The following is a 25,606-nucleotide window of genomic DNA, read 5'->3' on the forward strand; positions in this document are numbered from 1 at the left end:
TATGAGTTAAAGAATCATTGCCAATGATGGAAGTTCTGTAACATCCCACATCGACCAACGGAGAGGGGGTTGTGTGCTTTATATGTACATGCCCACCTCCATCTAGCACGATGCCTTTTGGGAGTTCACTGGCTTCAGAGTCATGAGAACTCCGAAGTTAAGTGAGTTGGGGCTAGAGCAATCCCATGATGGGTGACCCACTGGGAAGTTGTTCGTAAGTTCACAGAAACAAAACCGTGAGGGCAGAGAGAGGGACCCAAAGCGGATAATATCGTGCTATGATAGAGCCGATCCCGGGATGTGGCAATTTGGTATCAGAGCCACTCTGCCGTGTGGTGCGAGTGTGTGGACGAGGACATCGGGCCCTTAAGGGGGGTGGATTGTAACATTCCACATAGATCAACAGAGAGGGGGTGATGTGCTTATATGTACATGCCCACCTTTATCTGGCACGAGACCTTTTAGGAGTTCATTGACTTCGGAGTCATGGGAACTCCGAAGTTAAACAATCCAGGATGGGTGATCTACTGGGAAGTTGCTCGTGAGTTCCCAGAAACAAAACCGTGAGGGAATAGAGGGGGGCCCAACATGAGCATACTATTTTTTCGTTAATAGAAAGTTTTGTAATGTTATGTTGTTTCCTATACCGACAATTGCTGTATACCGACCGTAATATATCGACAATTGTCGGTTGGTTCATGGTTTGTACCCCAACCACCCCTACTCACTATGGCCAAAAAAAAAGAAAAAAAAAAAGAAGCCCTGCTATAAACTTACGACGCCGTTTGACTTGATCCTCCTTACCCACTCGCCCTAAACCCTTGCAGTCTGCAGCTCTATAGACTCTACCTTCTCAGTCTCTCAAAGCTTGTCTTCTAAAACCTCTAAAACCCCAATCCCTGAAATCTACCCACGCACAATATATATATACATATCACTCGTTGCATACAGCCACCACTATCGTTTTGTGAAAATGGCGGCGTCTTCCCAGAAACCCCAGCCATACTCTTTTTTTGTTGATAGAAAGTTTTGTAATGTTATGTTGTTTCCTATACCGACAATTGCGGTATACCGACCGTAATATATCGACAATTGTCGGTTGGTTCATGGTTTGTACCCCAACCACCCCTACTCACTATGGCCAAAAAAAAAAAAAAAAAAGCCCTGCTATAAACTTACGACGCCGTTTGACTTGATCCTCCTCACACACTCGCCCTAAACCCTTGCAGTCTGCAGCTCTATAGACTCTACCTTCTCAGTCTCTCAAAGCTTGTCTTCTAAAACCTCTAAAACCCCAATCCCTGAAAGCTACCCACGCACAATATATATACATATCACTCGTTGCATACAGCCACCACTATCGTTTTGTGAAAATGGCGGCGTCTTCCCAGAAACCCCAAGGCAAGAAGAAGGCCAGAGACCCCCCAAAGTTCAACAAGTCCTCCAAAAAGCCATTCAAACCAAACAAGGACCGAAACGACACCGCCCGGTCCGAAGCCGTCGCTTTGCAGCTGGAAGACGACGTCCCTGATTTCCCCAGAGGTTCGAACTTCAGTAGTTTTTGTTTCTCAATTATGTGTTTTTATATTGAACTATATTGGCAATTAACCGGGTCTAAGTTGTTGATTTTTTATTTTTTTGAATTGAAGGCGGAGGAAGTGCTTTGAACAGACAGGAGCGCGATGAAATTCGGGCTGAAGTCGATGCAGAATTTGAGGCAGAGGAGCGGGAGATGAAGAAAAGAAAGAAGATAGGGATGCAGAAGAAGAGTCTCTCTTCGGAGGACGATTTAGGTTCGCTTTTCGGTGATGGTATTACTGGAAAACTACCTAAATATGCAAACAAGATCACTATGAAGGTATCCATCTGAAAACATAAAGCATTGTGATTTCTAACTTTCTTTTTAAAGAATTTAAATTTTCTTATGTGCATATATAAATGTTTGTATGTATAAGACAGCTAAGATAAATGACGTTATTACACTCTGACAAGTGAAGTTTTTGTAGTTCACCTATAATACTTAATACCCGTAAAAAATTATATAAAGTATTGTAGATTTTTTGTAGTCTATGCATCATGTGGGATTTTCCCCTTTTTTTTGGGTTAAAAATTGTTGATGTACTTATACCTGTATGTCTGGTCAGAACATATCTGCTGGAATGAAGGTTTGGGGAGTTGTTGCTGAAGTAAATGAGAAGGACCTTGTAATTAGCCTTCCAGGGGGATTGCGTGGATTAGTTCGTGCTTCTGAAGCTTTGGATCCTATTTTGGATAATGAAACGAAGGTAATGATAAACATTTCTGTCCTTGTAACCCATAGTTATTGTCACTATATCCCATTCTATATTGAAGTAGGTTTAATATATTTTCATGTAAGCAATCTTTACATTTTAATCTTTACCAGGCTGTAGCAGATAATCTCCTTGCTAGCCTATTCCATGTTGGACAGCTGGTATCTTGCATTGTGTTGCAGTTGGATGAGGATAAGAAAGAGAAAGGGAAAAGGAAGATCTGGCTTTCTTTGCGCCTATCTTTGTTGCATAAGGGCTTCACTTTGGATTCTGTCCAAGAAGGCATGGTATGTGAACTAAGAAAGAGATAATCTGATCACATAGGTCACTTTCATTTTCTTCAAATTTTGCCTTTCATTGATTGATGAATAGTTTGAAAGCTTCTGTATCATAATATGAATTTTATAATTGATAAGATTATTAAAAAATAGTTGATGCAACATCTCTAGTAGAAGGAGAGACATTATTGGGTATTTATCAATCTTCAACGGTAAGTATCCTACAATAGTGGAGCAACCACATACCATCGTAAAAATGCAGCAACAACATATGAACCCAGACAAGCAATCGACTATAGTGTTTTTCCCATTTGTCTATTTTTAATTAGGACAATTTGTCTCTGCCTTTGGAATGCACTGCTTTTAAAGTTGAAAGATGCTAATCTGTCTGTTTGGCCGATAAACGGACCTGCTTCTTTTAGTTATTTAATTTTTATTTTTATACTGTGTTGCGCTTGCTACCCACATTCTGCATTAGCTGGCTTTTACGAGCTTTTTTCTGAACTGGGAACCTCAACAGTTGCACTGTTTATCACTTTATAATGAATGAAAATAATGATCCCTAATGTTGTTATTTATGTCTGGTTCACCTGATTGTTTGTTGGGGCACTAATTCAAAAGATTATTATTATTATTATTTAATTCTTCAAGCTGAAAGAGTGATACAGTTCTTTTCCCCAATAAATATTCATGGAATTTAGGTGCAAATGTTCCAGAGTATTTCCTAGTTTTCTATGGTTAGGCCGATCTTTGCTGTTGGCCTGCTATGGTCATTTTGCAATTTTGGGGTGGCCTTCTAAATTTTGCTTTGCCATTGTTTATTATTTCAGGTCCTTACTGCATATGTTAAAAGCATTGAAGATCATGGTTACATTCTTCATTTTGGCTTATCTTCATTCACGGGGTTCTTGCCAAAAAATTGCCCAGCTGGTAAGTTGACTTGTACAGGTTTAGTTTTACCAGTTACTTTTAAGTGCCTTCTCCTTTACCTCTTTTTAGCCCAATATAAATCTAAACGTGCGAACAATATTCTCTCATGAGGTCCTTAAGTTAGATTCTTAAACGAGATCATATTTCACAGCTGTTAGATTAGATAGGATGATTCAAATTTTTTGAGATGCATCTTACTCACGGTGCACGTGAGCTGTCCATATTTGATATGAAGATTGAGAAACATGAATTTATTTAAGGAACTGTAATTATCGAAATACAAACATGTTTCCATATATATTGTGTGATTAATTACTCTCTCAAAGTATTATGTGGTTGACTAAAAGTTAGAATTTCGTTCTAGTGAGAGTAACCTAAATAAGTATTGTGTTGTAGAAGACACTGGTTATTGCTGCTGATTAATTAGATAACAGTTTGTGCTCGTTTGGCATTGATTATTTGGGGTGATCAGTGCTTTTATAAAATTTTTGGGAAGCCCAACCCATTTGGTAAACCATGAGAAAATCACTTATTGTTAAAAATTGCTGTGAGAGAAAGATATAAGGGAAAGCTGGTATAGAGCTGCTTTCATTTTCTGATTATGTGGCAATCAGTTTGGAGAGGCACTAGAGTTTAATGAAAATTTCAGAATTCCAAAAATAACCTCATATGTTTTTACGCTCACGTCTCTTTCTCCTTGTTCTTCTACGTCCCATCGTTTATCTTCACGCCTTCTCTTCCATGTTCCTCAGTCCAGAGCTACTCTTCTCATTCTTTTCCTTCAATTTTTCTTGTTGGATTGTTGAAGCACTCTCTTGAAGCCACAAGAGCTACTCTGCTTATTCTTCTCATTCTTTTACTATTAACCAACGGACCAGTGAAGGATAGTATTCCAATTGATCTGTGAGAAGGTTAAAGTATCACTCATTGGAGATTAAGTGAGAGAGAACCCTGTGTTGTAATTTCATTTCTGTTCAATAAAAACATTTGTTTATTATGAAAAAGAAGATAAATAGAATAGTTAGAGTGATTAGATAAACATAGCAGGTGGAGCTTGAGGAAGATGAAAACAAAAATAACATGGACAGAGGTAATTAGGAAAAGTATTGCAGCATTAATGGAAATTTTTCCCAGGAGTAAGTGTTTTTCAAAAAAAGAATTTCCCAGGAGTAGGTGGAATGGAGGACGAGGTTTCATACATGGGTGGGACAAGGCTTGATTTGTTTTTTCGTTTATACCATATTCTCATGCTGGTAAAAAGTTATTTCATTACTATCCTTTCCTTTATACCATTGGAGAGCAAAAGGAGTCAACTTTCACATGTAACATACTAACCTTTATAATAAGATCGTGAAATTTTTTGAAGGTTACATGATGGCTAATGGAAATTCACAATACATGAGGTCACAGTAGATTGGTTGAGTGACTGTTTGGTGGAGCTCAATTGAATAGTATGCTTATACCTGTGTTCCTAATTTTTCAGTTGCTTAGAGGATCTTGAATAAAAATTATGGGTAGTACTCAGCATATAGATGCAATTTCCTTCTGCACAAAACCAGTGGACAGGTGGCCTGATATGTTTGCATGTCTTTTTCTTGGGTAAAGAAGATGAATCATTAAGAAGTCCCATTTGTAGCTTGTTTGTGGGCATGTTTTATTGTTGCTTGTTGGAACGAGGATTACTATTTTCTCCCAACTATTTTACTGTTTGATTGCAAGAATATGAATTTGTTTCAGATCTGAAATTCACAATTGATGTTTTTATGTCGTTTGTTCTATGTACTCGTTATTATACTATATTCCATTTCTTCGTTCTCATTTGTTTTTCAATCAATTGCGAGTAGCCATACGCTGTAGCTGTAATTTCTCATTTCGCTAATTGATATATAAACTCTTTTTTCTCCTTTTCATTTCCTGTTAATTCTGTTGTCTTTTCAGATAGCAAGGAGATTCAAGTGAACACTGGGCAACTACTTCAAGGCGCTGTTAGAAGTATTGATAAAGTCCGCAAGGTTGTGTATTTGAGTTCAGACCTAGAAACTGTATCAAAATGTGTGGTATGCCCCTTGTGCTTTTCTTCAGAAATTCATATGCGTTCCATGCTGCTTGTTTCACTGTCATAGTTTCACAGCTTCTCTTCTCATTTAAGAATTTTTTTTTTCTGAACTGATATACAGACCAAGGATCTCAAGGGAATTTCAATTGATCTACTTGTTCCAGGCATGCTGGTTAATGCTCGTGTGCTATCCACCCTTGAAAATGGGGTTATGTTATCATTTCTTACTTACTTTACTGGAACTGTAAGTTGTCAGTTCTGTATTCCTTCTTATATGAGTTGCTTACAAGAATCATACAAGCCTAAGATGACAGCTTGATAGGCTATGCGTATAAATTTTAAGTTTTGTGGTGCTTTATATATATATATTTATCCACTTCAATTTTTCAGGTTGACATATTTCATCTGCAAAATAGTTACCCTACCCTAAACTGGAAGGAGGATTATAATCAACACAAGAAGGCAAGTGTTAAAATCTGTAATCAATTTATCTCTATAGTTCTTAGTGCTGTTGATGATTTAGTGGCAATTGGAAACATGAATTTAACATATAGGTGCTATATGCTTGATGTGAGAGTCGTCGTACTTTTTAGCCAGTTAAAGGTGCATAACTATGGAGAAATCGGAAAGCAAAAAATGATATATTTCCATTGCATGTGATGTATGGTCTGTGATAAGTCCTTAGCATGGATGCTTGATTTGGGTTTGCTTTGAATTTTGATAATTTGATATGTTTGATGGAAGATTGTTACACATGGTTCTCCTTTCAAACATGTATGCTTTTTTCTTTTTTGGAATCAACTGCTATGTCTGAGCTGGCCTTCATGTTTGCTGCATTGCTCTTCTCTGGTTTTGCTATAGTAGAAAATTAAAAATTGCAAAAGGTTCTGTTGTCAAGCTCCAGATCATAATCTTGTCAGATTAGTGGGTTAGCCATCTAGTAGACTGTCTTCCTCTTTTATTATGTTTTCCATTTTATGTTATGATATTTGTATAAATTATCCTCTCCAAATTGTCCTCCCTGATTAAGTTTTCCCTTGTAAAGTTCGGTTGCCATGTTGGTGTTGGTTCAAGTGCAGTACCTAACATGAGAAATCAAAGCATTCAATTTGAGAAAATATAACATGATTGGCTTTTATCGTACACGTTTGTATAATTATCTTGTAAATCTTTTAAAACTACTTTGGTGATATAACTTTTTGCTTATAAATTATGGTTGTAATTCACAAAAAGTATGACTCTTGTTTAATTATTTTATTTTATTTTAAAATATTGAAAAATAAAAAGTGCATTATTCATTCAGTTATGGCATCATAGAGTTTGGATGTGAAGTCTTAGAAAAAAAAAGGATGTAGATCTGAAGACTATGCCCTTATGATTGTACATCTTAATTATTGATTGGTTCTTTTGCAGCGTTGTGCTTTTGTTGTTTTGCATGCTTAATCTTCTAATACTTTTTATTTATGCTTTTATTAAGTTATTTAAGCACTATGTCTGTTATCCAATTAATTTTGGTTGATTGAGTTCTCTGTTGTCCTTGTTTGTTAACTTTGTTATTTTTGAGTTTCGTGTTTCTAATTGGTTTTTTTTAAAATCTGTTTTATGCTATTTTGGTTTAGGTTAATGCTCGAATATTGTTTATTGACCCTTCAACTAGAGCTGTTGGTTTGACACTGAATCCACATCTTGTCCGCAACAAGGCTCCTCCTTCAGTAAGTTATTTCATATTCTTAAGTTTCTTAGGTCATGTACTGTATGCTCTGGGATAAATTTTGGAATCAGAAGTTTGTCTTTCCTTTATAAATTTTTAATTTTACTTGTCTTGTAGCTGTAGTCTGTAGTTGTATAACCTTTTTGTGAGCAGGATTTGACTCTGGGCACATAGAAATAGGGTAACCGAGTCATTCCTGGTCCATAATTCCATATCCAACAGATGACTGAGGGCACATGTTGGGTTTTATTTGTCTTGTCGCAAGCAGATGCTGAGCAGGGTTTTCCATTAATGTGTTACCTTGTTTTTGGATTGATTTGTTTCTTCCACATCAATCAGAGTTTATTATCAAAGTTAGGATTATTAAAAAAGAACATGCCTTATTTTTCTATGAACTAGCATGGAAATCTTTGGTCATCCCATGCTATTGAAGCTTTTGCTGAGTAACTACCAACATTGTGGAGTCCTAACAAAATAAAAAAAATTATCAACACTGCATGAAACTTTTTCCTTTCACATATTCATAGTTTTTTTCGTTTGGTACATGTGATAGAGAGAATATTAAGATTTAAATTAGCAAGCTTTTTAAAAAGTGGGACACTCTCCTTCTACCCGCTTCGACCCCTCTCTCTCTCTCTCTCTCTCTCTCTCTCTCTCTTGTGGCAATCTTATAACTGCTTATGGAGCCTCTTTGTGAATAAGCTGAACTCATGTTTTAATAATCTACTGGTTAATAATGTTGGTAAGTAGCATAACTTGCTTGATCCTAACATCGTTTGCTTTAATGTGCAGCCTGTCAAAATTGGAGACATATGTGATGGCTCAAAAGTAGTCAGGGTAGATAGAGGGTTGGGTCTTCTGCTTGAAATACCATCTACCCCAGTTTCAACTCCGGCATACGTTAGTGTATGTTCATTTTGTGGCTTTGATTCAGAGACTTCTTTTGCTTACACAGTCCTTTTCATTTGGATAATGTTTCTGTTTTATTTATTATTTATTGCGTTAATTATAGATATGTGATGTGGCTGAAGAGGAAGTTCGGAAGCTTGAAAAGAAGTTCAAGCAAGGTAGTCATGTTCGCGTCAGAGTTCTTGGTTTTAGGCACTTAGAAGGACTTGCGACAGGGATTTTGAAGGTTATGCTTCTATATTTAACCTTGTTTCCGGTGATGGACACTTATTTGATATTACACCTTGCTGTATACTGTATAGTAGATGGGGAGCTGCAAAAGAGCTTTTCCATAAATGAGCCGTTTTACTGTGTCTTGGAATGGTCATTTACCAAACGACTTTGACTTGAACTTCGATGTTCAGGCTTTTCTGCTGAAAAAAATCTTGCGTCTGAGTGGCATGTAACATGTCTCATTTTTCGCAAATGTTGGTATATTAGGGCTAAAATGTTGAAACTAGAACTCATATAGGCATATGATCATATTAGCCCAATCTGAAGATGGATGCTTTAATTATATGGGCATCTAATGATGGATTTGCGTTAAAGGACAGTATTATTTTCCTTTTAATTAAACTTAGGTAAACTTAATATACAAATATGAGCTGGCCACCATAGGATCCAAGGACGACTTGTTGCATTGACAGACCAAATATGAGCAATCTCTAGAGTCTATTGTAAAGCATATGGTCCCAGGGGGGATTTGCCGACATAATTGTCAGCAAGTGAAGAATTTGATTCTTATATGCCAACTTTTATTACTTTGAATTTGACATATATAAGTAGACCAATCAAGAAAGAACAACTGCACTTGGTAATTTTTTTTATTTTTTTTTTCAGTATATTTGTATTTACCAAGCAGTGGTCCAATTAGAATTTATTGAGTTTCTTTGAGTCATACTTGAAGAACTGAATATCTAGTTTACCTCATTTTGTTTGCAGCTTCGCATGAAAGTAGAATTTGTGTTCTTCCATTTACACAACAGTTAATACATAATTGCTTAGATGCTAGCAATTTTTTATTTTTATTTTTTGTATATGTTACGTTGTAAATGTCATTGGTGGTTGCAACCGTGTTCCCGATATTTTCACTGGATGAGCCTTTTAGTGTTATGTAAAGGTTCTTTGTGTTATATGTTGTTTCAGAGTTGTTTGCATGTTGTTATGAAGCAACTGAATGGTATCTGTTCGTAACTGAATATGTTGACAACTCGCTTTTTGTAGTGTTTCATACCATAGACCTTGATTCTATATGTAAAGCTTATGTTTCGACATCTAGAAAAATCAAGATTTACTCTCTCTCTCTCTCTCTCTCTCTCTCTCTCTCTCTCACAGCATTGTTAATGTCTATTCATAACCAGAGATTTTGATTGGTGATTTCCAAGTATATTGTTGTTGTTTATTGTGCTTTCTAAAATGATGTTGATTATTTCACTTTCAGATGTTGCCCTTGGTTATTTACTAGTTTGTTTTTTATTAATATATATGAGTATGTTTAATTTTCTATGAAGCAGGCCAGTGCTTTTGAAGGAACAGTGTTCACTCACTCAGATGTCAAGCCTGGGATGGTGGTGAAAGGTAAAATCATAGCTGTTGACAGCTTTGGTGCTATAGTGCAATTTCCTGGTGGTGTGAAGGCACTTTGCCCTCTTAATCATATGTCTGAATTTGAAATTGCAAAGCCTAGAAAAAAATTTAAGGTATGTCATATTTGTACTCTTTTGGGTGCGTTTTCATTTTTTATATTCACCCACAAACACACACACCTAATATATGATCACTGGAACCTCGTGTGGATTTTATTTTATTTTGTCAGTCGATGACATTGAGGTGATAATTCATCTTTTGAAAAATTAATATGGAACCTTTCATTCCATTTCCGTGTCACTATGTAGATTGGAGCTGAACTTCTGTTCCGTGTGCTTGGTTGCAAGTCCAAGAGAATAACCGTTACACACAAGAAAACACTTGTATGTAATATATTTGTACTTTTTTATTTATCTTATATTCTTTATTGGCTTGCTTAGTATTCCTTAGATGCATCTTGTCGATTTCCTGACAAACCACTCCTACAGAGAATTTACTGGAGTTACCCTCATTAACTTCTTGTGTATATTTCAAAATCTCAATGTTGTTCTTAACATATTAAATGATGGTATTGTATGTAAATACTACGGTAGCAGAGTTTATTTTCTGTCTCTAACTCCATGGATTTAGGTTGAAGAAAAACAGACTTGCAAGTAGGATCCTTTTTTTCCTTTTTACTATCAGTTCAACTGTTAGATCTGGTAAGGGTTTGCTCATGTGCCCTCAATTTTGACTGTTAATGTGTAAAAATACATAACCCAGGACCACTTAATAAGATTGGTTGAGGTCTCATATGCGAAGGAAAAGGGTGGATTGGGAATTGGAAATGCGATCTAGTGAAACAAGGGCTCATTTAGGAAAGTGGTTGTGGAGGTTTTCCTTTGGAAGATAAATCTTTGTTGCATGCTGTGATTAGAAGTAAATATGGGCTTCAGGAGAATGGTTGGGATGCAAGGTTAGTGGGTTCGAGGCAGTACCCAGGGAAATATAGTTCTCATGGTTAGGAGTTTTTTCTGGCTGCTGTCAGTTAGTGGATGGGGGACAGTGAGATTTTTGGGAAGATTGTTGGGTAGGGAAATTACCTTTGTGTTGATTTGGAAATCTAGTGCTCCTACTAAGGTTTGTGGTTTGGCTTGGCTCATAGCTCATGGAAGAGCAAATCCGTTTTCTTATATATTTTTAATTACCATATCTTGACCTCATGCATTCTTAGTCATGAATATCAACTATTCATTGGCTATCTTTGTGATCTGATATGTTTTTTCACGTTTCAAAGTAGCCTGGCTCATTTTCTGAAGCAAAGATTTATTGTTGATTTATAGGTGAAATCTAATCTTGGGATTGTAAGTTCATATGCTGACGCAGCTGGTGGATTAATAACCCATGGCTGGATAAGAAAGATTGAAGAACATGGATGCTTTATCCATTTTTACAATGGGGTCCAAGGATTTGCACCAAGGCAAGGCCCTGATCACTTAGCTTTCAAATTTAAATAGTCTCTTGGACTTGAATGATGAGAAAGTGCATTTTACTTACTTGCAAGTTGCGTGTGGCTTTTCTTTTTCCTGCTTGGTTGGTGATTTCTTTATCGTAGATGTTTAATTGTATATGTTTGCTTAACTATATATTTGGAAAGTAAAGAGTTGCTCTATATCTTTTTTTGGTACTTCATTTGTATTTGGATGTTTGTGCAAAATGTTTGTTTGTTTTCCTTCGTCTGATCCATTAAAGCTGAAGAGACTTCTCCATTCTTAAGCTGAAGAGACTTCTCTCTTTTGTTATGTTTGTTTCTTTGTTTTTTCTTTCATAAGACTCACCTTTTGTTATTGATTACTTTCTTAATTTGAAACCAGATCTGAACTCGGATTAGAACCAGGATCCGATCCAAGTTCCATGTATCATGTTGGGCAAGTTGTCAAATGTAGAGTTATTAATTCTAATCCTACATCAAGGCGGATCAAGCTTAGCTTCATAATAAGGCCCCCAAGGTTTGATTCCTTATGCCATGATTAAATAAAATAAAATAAAATGCATTTATCAGTGTTTTTTTTAGTAGATTTTGGAGAGAACACAAATGTTCTAATGTATCTATATCTGGAAAGGTGCTGAAAGTATTTCCAGTCAGCCGTAGGCTGTAGCTTGATTGGATTTGTACAGTGGATTACATTTTAAAATTTTTAAAACCAGAACATCTATTTAGATTTTGAATTTTTGATTACCAAAGAAAAAGGAGACAAGCATGATAGTTTTTTCTACTAATTTAATTAACGTTTTACTGACAGGGTTTCTGAGGATGATATGGCCAAGTTGGGTTGCCTTGTTTCAGGAGTTGTTGATCGAGTAACCCCCAATGCTGTTTATGTTAATGGAAAAGGTTACTCGATGGGTACAATTTTTACTGAACACTTGGCAGATCACCACGGTATATATTTCTTTGCCTTCGATATTGAATTTTTTCCTCTCTTTTATGGTGTTCTCTTATTGTATCTCTTGCTATGCAGGGCTTGCTGCTTTGATGAAGTCAGTTTTGAAGCCTGGATATGAATTTGATCGGTTGCTGGTATTAGGTATGGGAAATTTATCGTCCATATTGACTTTGGGTTTTTTTATTTACTTCTCTCTCTCTCTCTCTCTCTCTCTCTCTCTCATCCGTTTTTGTTTGATGTTTTTTGAACTGACAATTACAGAGTATTTCGAAATGCGTTCTTTTATCTTTACTTTGAGAAATAAAACAATAGTAAGAGAACAGAGAGAAGGGTGGATCACTATTCTCGGATTAAGAGGAAAATATACAATTAGAACAGAAGAATCTATGGAAAAAGTTCCATAGAGTTGGAATTTTCTTCCATAAGTTTTTATTCTGCTTTTTTCCTCTACCCCTTTTAGAAAAAGAATAAGCTCTGTTTTGTTGACCTGTGTTGTTAAATCATGATAAACAACTCCTAAATCCGGAGCAAATTTTTTAAAGTTACCTCAACTATAACCAAAACTTTGAGGAATCGAATGCAAGCAAGAGAAGTTGGATATTGCAAAGCCTTTAGTTTGTGATATCCATGTTCATCCTAGGCTCTTAGCCTTGACATTTAAGTCAAATTTGAGTATTCGATGCATTTCTTCCCTGTATGAAACTATCTGTTGTAAGTTAATTAATTAATTTTTGTATAAGATAAATGATTAATTTATGTTTTGATTATACTTATATTACGTGGGCAAATTTTGGAAAGAATCTCAAAAGAGAAAAGAGAAAAGAAAATAAAATGAATTTCTAATTTTTTGTTCAACAACCAGAGTTCTTAACCTCCAATTACTAATATTTTTTTTCTCCTGGAGTGTCTAATTTGCAATTATATTAATTTATTATTTCTTAGCTCGCTCAATAGTTCTTATTTTATATTTCTCTTTGGCTCTCACAATTCGTATTTATTGTTGCAGTTTTCAATTTCTTACAGTCAGATGAACTCAGTATCATCCTTTATACTATATATTAGATTAACAATATTAATTTTGGAAGTTTTTCTTGAATTGATGTAGACATTGAAGGGAACAATCTGATCCTCTCTGCAAAATATTCTCTGATTAATTCAGCTCAGCAGCTTCCCTCAGAACTTAGTCAAATTCATCCTAACTCAGTAGTACATGTAAGCAACTGGAGTTTTCAATGTGTATGGATTGTTATTTCTTTTCTGGAACACTTTAGGCAAGTTCTCTTTGTTTGTTTATTGTGTGAGGTGATTGCTTAGTACTTGTACGTGACTTAATCTATTGTTTATTTGAACCAGGGCTACATTTGTAACTTAATTGAAACTGGGTGCTTTGTGCGCTTTCTTGGGCGTTTGACTGGTTTCTCCCCCAGGCATAAGGTTCATTTCTTCCCCTTAAAATTTCCCTTATTCTTCACTCCACTTCTGTTACATCTGAATCCAATGATGTTTTGTATCCTCTTCATCATTTTGTAGGCAATGGATGACCATAAAGCTGATCTTTCAGAAGCCTATTACATTGGACAATCTGTTCGCAGTAATATACTCGATGTTGGTGAACTGTTTGGGACTGATACTTTAAAATTTAGAGTTATTAAGAGCCTAGTAAGTAGTAATCTTATTATTTAACTACTTATTTTCTCCCCAGGTTAGTAGTGAAACAAGTCGAATAACTCTGTCGTTGAAGCAGTCGTCTTGCACTTCAACAGATGCGTCCTTTATTCAGGAATACTTTATTTTGGAGGAAAAGGTAACCATTATTGGCACCGTTCTAATATGAATCATCTTCCTAAATTATTTTATAGGTTGTTTCATACTTATTTCATATCACATAATTGTTATTTCACATTGCTGGAGCCTCTATTAAGATATTTTGCTAGATATTTTATTTTATTTTATAGTTCTAAATCTTCAAATCTTACTTTTGATTCAGATTGCTAAGCTGCAATTGTTGGACTCAAAAGAACCCAAGTCAAATTGGTCAGAAGGATTTACAATTGGCAGTGTTGTTGAGGGAAAAGTACAGGAGGTAAAGGACATTGGAGTTGTTGTCGGCTTTGAGAAATATAATGATGTCTTTGGTTTCATCACACACTATCAATGTAAGTTATTTCACTCAAGGTGTGGTTAATTATTTGATTTATTAATTTTCTTTCAACTGTAATAAATTTCCTTTGTTTTTCCCCTCTATACTCTCTGTAGTAGGTGGTACCAATGTAGAAACAGGCTCCATCATTCAAGCAGTTGTCCTCGATATTGCCAATGCAGAGCACCTTGTTGATTTATCGCTGAAACAAGAGTTCAATAATAAATTAAAAGAAAGTTCTAACAGCCAAACTCATAAGAAGGTTAATTGCATTCCTTGTCTATCTCTACCTTTTTCAGTTTGATGTGTGAACTTCATAATGAATATGTAATGAGGGCAGACAGAAATTATTTTTGAAAAATATAATTTATTTCTCACTAGTGAAGATTTTGTGTCACTCTTTCTGTATTCGTGTTTTTATTTTTTCCTAACCAGTAGCTTTGTTGTATTGCTCTACTTTATTACATGTTGATTTCAGAAACGAAAAAGAGAAGCTTCAGATGGCCTGGAGGAACATCAGACAGTAAATGCAATTGTTGAGATTGTGAAGGAGAATTACCTGGCAAGTTTTGATGTTAATATAAGTTATAATTGATTTATTCATGTCCTCGGCCTCTTTTTATCTGATTTTTATAATGTGCATTGCAGGTTCTTTCAATCCCGAAGTATAACTATGCTATAGGATATGCATCAATCTCTGACTACAACACTCAAAAATTTCCTCAGAGACAGTTTTTGAATGGACAAAGGTGATCATGGTGTTGGTCGTGGTGATAGATAATTTTTCTGCTCTATATTCAATCTGTTTATTGTTCCATATGGCAACAAGGTTGTGTTCTTGTTGTTTTAAAGAAATGGCCCAGCAACATGAAATTATATATCTTAATGCAGTGTCAATGCCATGGTCATGGCCCTTCCAAGCCCTACAACAGCAGGAAGGTTGCTTATGCTACTTAACTCTCTAAGTGAGTCCGCTGAGACATCCAGTTCAAAAAGGGCAAAAAAGAAGTCCAGCTATAAAGTGGGATCTGTGGTTCAGGCTGAGGTAATTTCTGTTTCTGGTTATTTACAACTTATCGTTGGTCATCAACTGTTTGAGTTAATATGGCCTTTGATTTTTTTATTATTTTTTTTTCCGCTTTTGATTTGTTTGGAACAATATTTGTGAATACAAATTTATACATATCTTTTGGACTGGCTAAGTACTCATGTATTGCACTTATCACGTGTTGCCACAATCCAGATTACTGAAATAAAGCCTCTTGAACTAAGATTGAAATTTGGAATCGGCTTTCATGGGCGAGTTCATATAACAGAGGTAATATTTATGAATAATTTGATTTGAACCTTTGAAAGTTTAAATTTGTACCTTTTAAAGTAAATTTTTATGCAATCACCATTCACGCAGGTAAATGATGAGCTTCTGGAAGAACCATTTAATAACTTCAGAATTGGGCAAACAGTGACTGCAAGGATCGTTGCTAAGACTAATTATTCAAATAGCAACAAAAAGAGCTATCAGTGGGATCTTTCCTTGAAACCTACCATGCTAACAGGTAAATTTTTATCTAATTTTTTGCTTGAATTAGTATGTTTCATTTGATTGTAAGAGCACAGACTGATGGTTGCTTAAATTTTCTAATCCTAATCCAAGCCTCCTCCTTAATAAATGTCTATCTTCTTCTCAAAGCAAATAAAATGTCTATCTTAGATGTATAGTAATGTCTTGGACCACAAAATCTTGGGTCATCATAGCCATAGCAACTTTTGTTTTTAAAAATTTCCTCAACTTGAATGACACAGTCAATTATATTTCTCCATTCTAGAAATAATTTGCTATTCATTTAGCTTCTCCCTTGCGGTTCTCTTTTAAAAACTTCTCATTTACCTTTTTTCTTTATGATTCCTCATTTACCTTTTTGTAATTCTAATTAATCCAATTTTTGTAGCATCAATTTTCGGCTGCACATATTCCCAGGAAAGCTTCATTATGTGACGTTCTAGCTGTGTTTGAGTTTATTAGTCATTCTCTCATGGATATTATTTGATTTGGATATTTAAGTTGTGTTGCCTTCTCTTAATTATTTTATTAATGGTGTTCCGGCGAAATTTTGTTTAATTTATTTTACCTACTTGTTCCTCGATCATTGATGAAGTCTTACTTGGTGTGGAATATGCATTTTCCTTTCAGGTTCCTGCGAAATAGGGGAGAAGATTATGACTGAAGATCTCGATTTCTCAACAGGGCAATGTGTCACTGGTTATGTTTATAAAGTGGATGGTGAATGGGTCTGGTTGACCATATCTCGAAATGTTAGGGCTCAGCTTTTTATTCTTGATACTGCTTGTGAGCCTAGTGAACTTCAAGAGTTTCAGAAACGCTTTCATCTGGGAAATGCTGTATCTGGTTATGTATTAAGTGTTAACAAGGAGAAAAAGCTATTGCGACTAGTTCTGCATCCTTTATTTCCCGTCTCTGGCAAAACTGTTGATCATGAAGTTTCAAAGATGGAAGATCCGCACAATAACATCTTGAATGAGAATGTAACTGCTCATATTCGCGAGGGAAGTGTTGTAGGTGGGAGAATAATAAAAAAACTTCCGGGTGTTGGTGGTTTGACCGTGCAAATTGGTCCCCATATGTATGGCAGGGTTCATTATAGTGAACTTTCTGACTCATGGGTTACTAACCCATTGTCTGGATATCATGAAGGGCAATTTGTCAAATGCAAGGTCCTTGAACTTATCCGCTCTGTAAGGGGAACTTATCACATAGATTTGTCATTACGCTCTTCTTTAGTTGGCATGCTTGGTCCAGATTGCAAGGGATCCCATGATGGCACGTAAGTCATGGTCTTAATCACCACAAAAACCTCAAAGCAGAACTTTTATTACATCTTTTGTTGCTCTCTTGTTAATAAGTTGCATATATAATTCATGCAATTGTCCAAAATATTTGTTTTTAAACTTCTTTTTCGTATGCTTTCAGTCTAGAATTTGTTTGCATACATTCTCTTGATGTGGGATACACGCATGTTAATGATGTAATGCACTTATGTATAGGGTGTGCGTGTGTATATAAACACTAGTACGCTGATGATGTTGTTTGAAACATATTAGCATTCTGCTGGACTTCTGTTGCTTTGAATAAAGTATCAGTCATTTCATGACGAGTCACTAAAAAGATGGCTTATTCTATTAGTTTTTGATTGACAGCTGATATTCACACTTCCCTTTGTCATCCTGCACTCCATAATCAATATTTTATTATTTTATAACGTGAACAAAAAGAGTGTAGAATGACAAACTGGGGGTGTGAATAACATTTTTCCTTTTGTTATGCTGAACAAATTTTGCTTTTACTTTTGCATAGTCGCTGTCTAAAATCTTACAATCTAAATTGTTATTCTTTGGTTTTCACTAATTGTTTCTTGCTTTGGTTCTTGTTTTCTTCGTTTTGCTACTAAAGACAAACATTTTTTCTCTTCAGGCATGCTCATACCAAACGCGTGGAAAAGATCGAAGATCTTAATCCTAATATGATGGTTCAGGTGTTGTAGAATTTAATCTCTCCCAAAGCTTCACTTGATTTTTTATTTTTATTCTATGTACTTTCTGGGATAATGCAGTGTCTTATGTTGGTCGTGATTATTTCTGGATCTGATAGGGTTATGTGAAAAATATTACTCCAAAAGGATGTTTTATTTTTCTTTCCCGGAAGATTGATGCCAAAATTCTTGTCTCCAATTTATCTGATGGATATGTTCAAGATCTTGAAAAAGAATTCCCAGTTGGAAAACTTGTAATTGGCAGGTAAGAGTTTTTTCTATTTTACTTTTTTTAAAAAATTTGCAGGCTGTGCTAAAAAAGTTTTACTACTTGGTAGAAAATTGATGTAATGCTGTACTATTACTAAGAAGCTTAAGTTCAGGGTGTCATCTGTAGAGCTGCTATCGAAGCGAGTTGAAGTGACATTGAAGTCATTGGGTGCAACCAGTGCGACACAATCTGGAAGTAATAATAGCTTGCATGTTGGAGATATTATCTCTGGCAGGGTAAAACGGGTGGAGCGATATGGTTTATTCATCACGATTGACAATACAAACGTGGTAAAGGATGAGTAATATCAAGCAAAATTAATGTTTTCTTTCTATGTATGTTTGTGTGTGTGTTTGACAACATTTGCCCAAAGTTTTTCCTTGATAAATTTGCAATTTTGGATATAATTCCATTTCCTGGTTAAGCATTTAATATTCCTTTGACAACAAACATACACTCTGGCAATTTTTATTTGTTTAAAAAGTTCTCTGATCTTCAACTAAGAAATGCTTCTGTTTTGTTATACACGTGGGAATGCTTTAGTAATTCATGAATCAGTTTTCGCTGAAATGATTTCAAGTATTTTGCTTTTGTGCTTAGGTTGGACTATGCCATGTGTCAGAGCTTTCAGAAGATAAAGTAGAGAATATTGAAACCAAGTACAGAACAGGAGAGAGGGTGACAGCAAAAGTATTGAAGGTATTATTGGCTGTTATGGTTGGAGCACATTTCTCACTCTTGCATCCTCTTGGGGTTCTTGATGTTTCAATAGTAGAATAGGTTGGAAATGAATAGTTAGCCACTAAAACCCAATTACTGTGGCATTTCATTTTTTTTGCAATTTGTGGGATCTGTTTAACTGCATAACACAGAACTTGATGAGAATATCTGGTTCACTCTGTTTGTGCTGTTTACACATTTCCTTAAATAAAATAAAAAGGTACTGTCTCCCATAAAAAGATGCATGTTATCATATTTCATTTCAATAATTTCAATGTGGTAATTTTAGGGCTGTGTTATGCATTCATGACAATTGTCATGTTAATTATTCGACTTTATTTATCAGGTGGACAAAGATAGGCACCGAATTTCTCTTGGGATGAAGGATGTATATATCATGGAAAATAATGACCTTCAAACGTCCTCAGAACAAGATCCTGATGAAGACATTATAGAAAATGGCATAACGGATGGTAGTTTGTCTGCAATGTTTCCTGGAAGCAGTTCGTTTTGTACCCAAAACATGGATGTTGAATATGAAAATGCAGAGCCTCAGTTTCTTGCACAAGCAGAATCAAGAGCTTCTGTTCCTCCTCTTGAAGTCACTCTTGATGACTTAGAGCAATTCAACGGTGATAATATTGTTAGTCAAGATCAAGAACATCCTGATGTGGACACTGTCAATGAAAAGAAAAAGCAGCTTACAAAGAAAAAAGCTAAGGAAGAAAGGTTAGTTTTGTACTCATTTGTCTTTGGCTCTTGTTTCTTTGTCTAAGGTTGTCAACTCACTCCCCTCTTACCCTTTTGTTTTTAATTTGGAAACAATTTTCTGCAGGGAGCGTGAGATAAGGGCTGCCGAGGAAAGACTGTTGGAGAAGGATATACCAAGAACTGATGAGGAGTATGAGAAACTAGTTAGAAGTTCTCCAAATAGCAGTTATGTTTGGATAAAGTACATGGAATTTGTTCTCTCTACGGCTAATGTTGAGAAGGCACGCTCTATTGCCGAAAGGTACTCCGTAGCAAAAATACTTGTTGCTAATTTGCTACTATGACAATGATGTGCTGCTGGCATAATCGTTTAAACATATAATGCTACTTGACCTGAGTCTCTCTCTCTAGAAATGTTGTACAGATTTCCATTGTAATATATGTTTGGTAGTGAGGTATAGGGTTTCAAAACTTGTTTTAGGGTATGGAACAAGAGGGTTAAGACCTTCATAGGAGCTGTGCTTAAGAGGAACAATTGATTTAATTGGACTAAAGTTTTGAGGAACTTGAAGGTTGTGATTTGAATTATTGTAAGAATAAGGTTTCTGTTTGGAGTACCATAGGCACTTATGCTGAACCGAGAAGTCCTGGTTGATTTATGGTGCTTATAGCTTTTTCCGGTTCTCTTATGTGTGTGTCGGCGTGCATGCATGTTATACTAGGATAACCCTTATTTACATAATTTCGACTAAATGTAGCTCTCTTTTTCTGTCAAGGGCTTTGCGAACAATAAACTTCCGAGAAGAGAATGAGAAGCTCAATATTTGGGTGGCCTATTTTAATTTGGAAAACAAATATGGAAGTCCTCCAGAGGTAATAAAACTAGTAAAAGGTCTCCTTGTCTTTCTAACGTTGATATGAAGTCCTTTAATCTGTTTTTCATTTTTCAGGAGGCTGTAATGAAAGTCTTCCAAAGAGCAGTGCAGTATAATGATCCCAAAAAGGTTCATCTAGCACTCTTAGGAGTGTATGAAAGGACTGAGCAACACAGGTTGGCTGATGAGCTATTTGATAAAATGATCAAGAAGTTCAAGAAGTCTTGCAAGGTATATTAATATCTCCTATATTTGTGCTCTCACATTGCGTGTGTGCGTTGTGTAGATGTTCAAACGCTCAGTTAATTTATAAACACTAAATTTAATGGAAATTTAGGTTTGGCTAAGGCGGGTCCAGATGCTCTTGACACAACAGCGGGATGGGATTCAGGATGTTGTCAGTCAGGCTGAAAAAGTCCTTCCCAAGCATAAACATATCAAATTCATTTCACAGACAGCCATCCTTGAGTTTAAATGTGGAAATCCAGAGAGAGGGCGATCCATGTTTGAAAATATTTTGCGGAATAATCCAAAGAGAACAGACTTGTGGAGCGTCTATCTTGATCAAGTAAATCTCCTTTTACCAGCATTTCAGTATTATTTCTTTTCCTGTCTCAAATTCAAGACAGTAGTTACCTACTCTTTTGTATCAACTGTGGCAGGAAATTCGACTTGGAGATGGTGATCTGATACATGCACTATTTGAGCGGGCAACTAGTTTGAGCCTCCCAGCAAAAAAGATGAAAGTGTGTACAATCATATTCCCCTTTAACTGAGAATGATTTGCCTTTGTATTCTCTGTTATAGCTTATATTGGTGCTTCATGTATGGTTTTGCAGTTCTTATTCAATAAGTATCTGCAGTATGAGAAGTCTCATGGTGATGAAGGGAAGATCGAATATGTGAAACAGAAGGCAATGGATTATGTGAATTCTGTGGCTTGATATCAATTGTTCCTCTCACATGAAGGAGAAGTTTCCTGATTCAGATTGCTACCCAAATTATTTGTCAACCTTGTACAAGAGAAACGAGGTTATTGTCAGTTATCGCCATCATGACACCACTATCTCCACCACCACACTTGCAATGCTGTTTCAGCTTTTTGAGGAGGCTATATGGCAGGATGTAGAAGGGTACCATTGTAAAGATGGAGAAGGTACCCTTGATCCTTGTCAGAAATAACAGACGACGATGTAAGATTTACGTAGGATCACCGTTCTTATTATATTTGTTACTCTGAAACTGTGAAATTGGTTTTCCACCGGGGGTGGAGTTTTGCTCTCTTTTGTATTCTTGGGAATTGTTAGTTAATAGAATTCTTCAGTTCAGTACAGATATTCTAGTGAAATTGCAATGATTTTTTGCTCTATTTTGTATCCTTGAGAATTGTAAGATTCTCTCTATTATGAAAATTCGCGATATCATACCAATTTCTTTTTAAACAATCTAATTGAACAATATCTCTCTTTTTCAACCTACTTGGAGTGCGACCAGCTTCCATCCTTATAATTAATCTACTCTGAAATATTAATTTAAGAACGATAAATTAATTAGAAAAATAAATTGAACTCCATAATATAATCTTATTAAGTGGTTGAAAGGCGATAAATTTTCGTAGTAAAATGAAAATTATTCTTGAAATTAACATTTTAGGGAAGCAATAATTTGCAATAAACGTGACTTGCAAGGATATTTTTTATTTTTTATTTTATTTCCTGTAGAATATGCTCCCAATGATTAGTTAAGAACACCGCCATGTGTCTATTTGATGTGAAGAAATCTTTTCAGAACTTTTAAGAGCAAAGAGTGAACTGTCAACTGGGGAAAATGGCCTTCTGTATTTAGTATCTTAACTCTGGCAGGACCACCAAGCCTTTTCTTCATGTAAAACGCAACCGTTTTTGGAACAATAAAATCTTTCCTGGATTGGATTATGCTACTTGGCACCACAACTTGTGGCAAAATTCTTCTGAGGTCGCTTAGAAATACAGTTCTAGCAACACTCACTGCAATCTTGGGTGTCATTCTTCCCAAACTGTTTTCGAACTCGGCTATGGCACTTGTGTCTTTTACACCTATTGCTATTGGAGCAAAACTTAGAACCCAATTTGAGAAATTCTGATTGATTTGGTTGAAGAATGCATCGAGTTCTGTTCTGGTAAAGCCTCCATTGTATCTTCTTCTGTTGAGGTATCTACAAACAAAATCAACACAAAATTGAGTGAAGGACAAATTCTGATGTTGTCTACATGTAACATATTTACTAATCACATATTATTTAAAAGAAAAAAAATATATAAGTGGATTATATCATAGTAAAACATGAGTTTTTAAAGAGTATATAGTATGCTAAAGTACTTTTTTGAAAAGCAGCATACCAAACCAGGATTGACTGTCCAAAAGTCAATGGCAAATATTGCATATTGTCAGTTACTCCAAAGAAGTACTTGGCTCCCACTGTGATTTGCTACTTATCAGAGATAGGGCAAGCAGGGTTCCATGCCAAATTTTGTGTGTGCGCGTGTGAGAGTGAGAGAGAGAAGAGAGAGAGAGATGCATCGTGACCTGGGAGAGCCACCTAGCAGGATAAGGTGCTGAAACAGGTGTGGTCTTTGAATAGAAGCGATGCATCCCACCATGGCAGACATGGAGTGGCCCAGATATACAGTCTTATTGACATTGAGATGATCAAGAAGGCACAGCAAGTCCTCTGCGTAGGCACCAAAATTTGAGCCGTACCTTTCGGGGTCATAGAGTTTTGGATCAACATTTGGTGAGAAAACCAAGTCGAAAACCACAACCTTGAAATAGCATGCAAGAAAGGGAATGAGGAAGTGCCAAACTGTTTGGTCTGAACCAAACCCATGAGCCAGAACCAAAGTCTGGCTGCCATTTCCATACACATGAGTGTTTAGGGCTTGGACAATGCCTCCCCCATTGCATAGGGCTTCCATTTATTAGAAACTAGATTTCTCAACTTTTGGATTTGGGTTGTGTTGTGTCGTGGATGGATGTGGTTTGTATAAATAGGTCTTTTCTATATCACTAGGTGGCTCGAGAGAGCGAGAGAGCATTGAATCATTGATCATGGACTGAGCATATCAGTCACGTTATGGAAAAAGATATAAATATGTACATAAATAAGTTGAAAGTTCCTTCTAACTGTCCATGAAAAAACTGCTGAAAAGTTGCGTGCTGTATTTTTTTTTGGTTGCATGAATGCAGTTGCTACATTCGTTCCGAAAAAAAAAAAAAAAAAAAAAAACACATTCGTTCATGACTGGTAATGTTTGTCTTTTTCTTATGCGTATGTATACAGACGTAATATATAGGCTTATTTAGATTAATGTCTCCGAAATTACGATCAAATTTCACTTTGTCCCCCAAAACTTAAATAGCCCACTTTTTCTGCTTTGGTGACCTACTTTGCCTCTTGCCATCAACTACATCTAAAAGTCTGTTGACTTTGATGACGTATCATGGATTTTTTGTAACTTCATACATATGGATCATTATTCACCAATTGAATGGGTGATGTGGCAAATGGAGTCCACCTCTGCATAAATAAAAATATAATTAAATATTCTAATTTTTAAAAGTAACTAAAATTTTCAAATAATTAAAAAACCTCCATCATGGTTTGAAGTTGGAACTTCCTTTCCAATTATTAGACAAAAGCAAACACCAAAAAGTCTCATGATGAAAGACTGTAAATTCGTTTGGGTGGACAAAAAATAGCTAACTCGATCATCTTTGATTAAAATTTCTCTAAAGATACTAGTAACTGCCTAGCTTGTACCTAAAGAGAGAATTGGATAATTAAGACTACAAAAACTAGAGCTCCAAGGATATCATTTAGAAACCACTAGAGTTTTTTTTTTTTTTTTGGGTTTTCTATCTCTCTGATCCTCCGTTTCCAGCAAGGTAATTTGTGGGTTTATGTGCTGGATGGAGGGATGGTGTTGTTGGTGCTGTAGACAGAGGCGGATCCACTAAGGCGCAAGGAGGTGCAGCTGCCCCTTTGCTGAACTGGTATACAGATTACCTTATTTTCATTTTCAACATTTAAGTAAATGTCTTTGTCCTTTTACTTTAATTTATTTTTATATTACTCCATTTACTTAAGTTTACAATGTAAATAAGGAAGTACTCCCCATTTGGATTCAAATAAAAATACTAGAAAATCAAATTCCCACCAAATAAAAATATGAAAAATCGGTTTCAGTGCAAAATACGATTTATGCTAAAAATGATGGCTCATTAAGTCAATATATACTTCATACTAAAATCCTATAAAATCAAGTTTTCTTATTTGATGTGTAAGGAATAAAAGCCGCCAAAAATTATCTTGAGAAAATGATTATTCTGAAAAATCATTTTTCATACTTAATCAATTTTGCACCTCCGCTAAAAAATTTCTGAGTCCGCCACTGGCTGTAGAGATGATGATGGAGGGATGGTGCTGTAAAGATGATTATGGTGTTGTAGAGATGATGATGATGATGGAGGATTTTTAATTATTTGAATTTTTTTTCTGATTTATTTAATTTTTAGAATATTTAATTATGTTTTTTATCTAAGTGGAGGTAGGCTCCACTTGCTACGTTACCTACCTATTGGTGAATAATGATCCACGTGTACTAACTTACAAAATTACCCCTGTCACGTCATCGAATTTAACAAAGTTTTGGATGGAATTGACGACAAGGGACAAAGTGAGTCATCAAACCTTGGTGAAGAGGGGAAAGAGGATCACTTTAAGTTTGGAGGGGTAAAATGAGATTTGACAGTAACTTCGAGAGCATTTGTGTAAATAAACCTAATATATATGCCACATTAAAATGTAATTCTACCAAAACAAAACTAGTTATTAGCATATGTTGAGATTCAATTTCAATGGATATACATGTAGATATATTATATTGTCAAATTGTGAATTGAAACGAGACATTCAAACGTTATGTCGAATGAATCAATAATATCCTCAGTCTAAACATGTGATGTTATGTTGTCTGTTAATTTCCATATGTTCTGTTGTCAGATTCTCAATGAAGTCTTTTGAATAGTTAAGCTGAAATCATTTTTAAAACTTCCCAGCTAAGATTTGAACTTAA

The 25,606-nt window shown here is 35.6% G+C and overlaps 2 protein-coding genes across 4 annotated transcripts; one reads left to right on the plus strand and one right to left on the minus strand.

Moving 5' to 3' along the window:
* Positions 1-1,211: 1,211 nt before the first annotated feature.
* LOC117634168 (rRNA biogenesis protein RRP5) lies at positions 1,212-21,861 on the plus strand. 3 transcript variants are annotated; one of them, XM_034368120.1, is made up of 40 exons: positions 1,212-1,542; positions 1,650-1,858; positions 2,145-2,285; positions 2,405-2,578; positions 3,400-3,499; positions 5,438-5,556; positions 5,677-5,799; positions 5,946-6,017; positions 7,175-7,267; positions 8,059-8,172; positions 8,279-8,401; positions 9,729-9,914; positions 10,110-10,184; positions 11,124-11,260; positions 11,655-11,789; positions 12,084-12,223; positions 12,303-12,368; positions 13,333-13,439; positions 13,581-13,661; positions 13,758-13,832; positions 13,930-14,031; positions 14,215-14,383; positions 14,484-14,629; positions 14,846-14,929; positions 15,016-15,116; positions 15,259-15,412; positions 15,611-15,685; positions 15,776-15,923; positions 16,559-17,210; positions 17,858-17,918; positions 18,035-18,180; positions 18,299-18,476; positions 18,787-18,885; positions 19,253-19,635; positions 19,742-19,918; positions 20,394-20,490; positions 20,568-20,723; positions 20,830-21,060; positions 21,155-21,238; positions 21,332-21,861. In XM_034368120.1, exons 1-40 carry the CDS (start codon positions 1,374-1,376, stop codon positions 21,434-21,436), a joined length of 5,787 nt encoding a protein of 1,928 aa, XP_034224011.1. In that variant the 5' UTR covers positions 1,212-1,373; the 3' UTR covers positions 21,437-21,861. The 3 variants fall into 3 exon arrangements, with proteins under 3 accessions (XP_034224011.1, XP_034224012.1, XP_034224013.1); XM_034368121.1 differs by having other exon boundaries at positions 14,487-14,629; positions 21,332-21,826; XM_034368122.1 differs by lacking the exon at positions 11,655-11,789.
* Positions 21,862-22,066: 205 nt separating this feature from the next.
* On the minus strand, positions 22,067-23,570 carry LOC117635047 (strigolactone esterase D14-like). The gene is made up of 2 exons (XM_034369372.1): positions 23,058-23,570; positions 22,067-22,686 (listed from the first exon to the last, which is right to left on the minus strand). The coding sequence occupies exons 1-2, from the start codon at positions 23,444-23,446 to the stop codon at positions 22,254-22,256; spliced, it is 822 nt and encodes a 273-aa protein (XP_034225263.1). The 5' UTR covers positions 23,447-23,570; the 3' UTR covers positions 22,067-22,253.
* Positions 23,571-25,606: the final 2,036 nt, after the last annotated feature.

Source organism: Prunus dulcis, chromosome 7 (assembly GCF_902201215.1).
Source record: "Prunus dulcis chromosome 7, ALMONDv2, whole genome shotgun sequence".
Lineage (NCBI taxonomy): Eukaryota > Viridiplantae > Streptophyta > Magnoliopsida > Rosales > Rosaceae > Prunus > Prunus dulcis.

Coding starts and splice junctions, on each gene's coding strand:
- LOC117634168 (XM_034368120.1), top strand. CDS start 1,374: ATGGCGGCGTCTTCCCAGAAACCCCAAGGCAAGAAGAAGGCCAGAGAC. Junction 6,018..7,174: donor ATTATAATCAACACAAGAAG/GCAAGTGTTAAA, acceptor ATTTTGGTTTAG/GTTAATGCTCGAATATTGTT. Junction 17,919..18,034: donor ATCCTAATATGATGGTTCAG/GTGTTGTAGAAT, acceptor TGGATCTGATAG/GGTTATGTGAAAAATATTAC.
- LOC117635047 (XM_034369372.1), bottom strand. CDS start 23,446: ATGGAAGCCCTATGCAATGGGGGAGGCATTGTCCAAGCCCTAAACACT. Junction 22,687..23,057: donor CTGCTAGGTGGCTCTCCCAG/GTCACGATGCAT, acceptor TTTTGTTTGTAG/ATACCTCAACAGAAGAAGAT.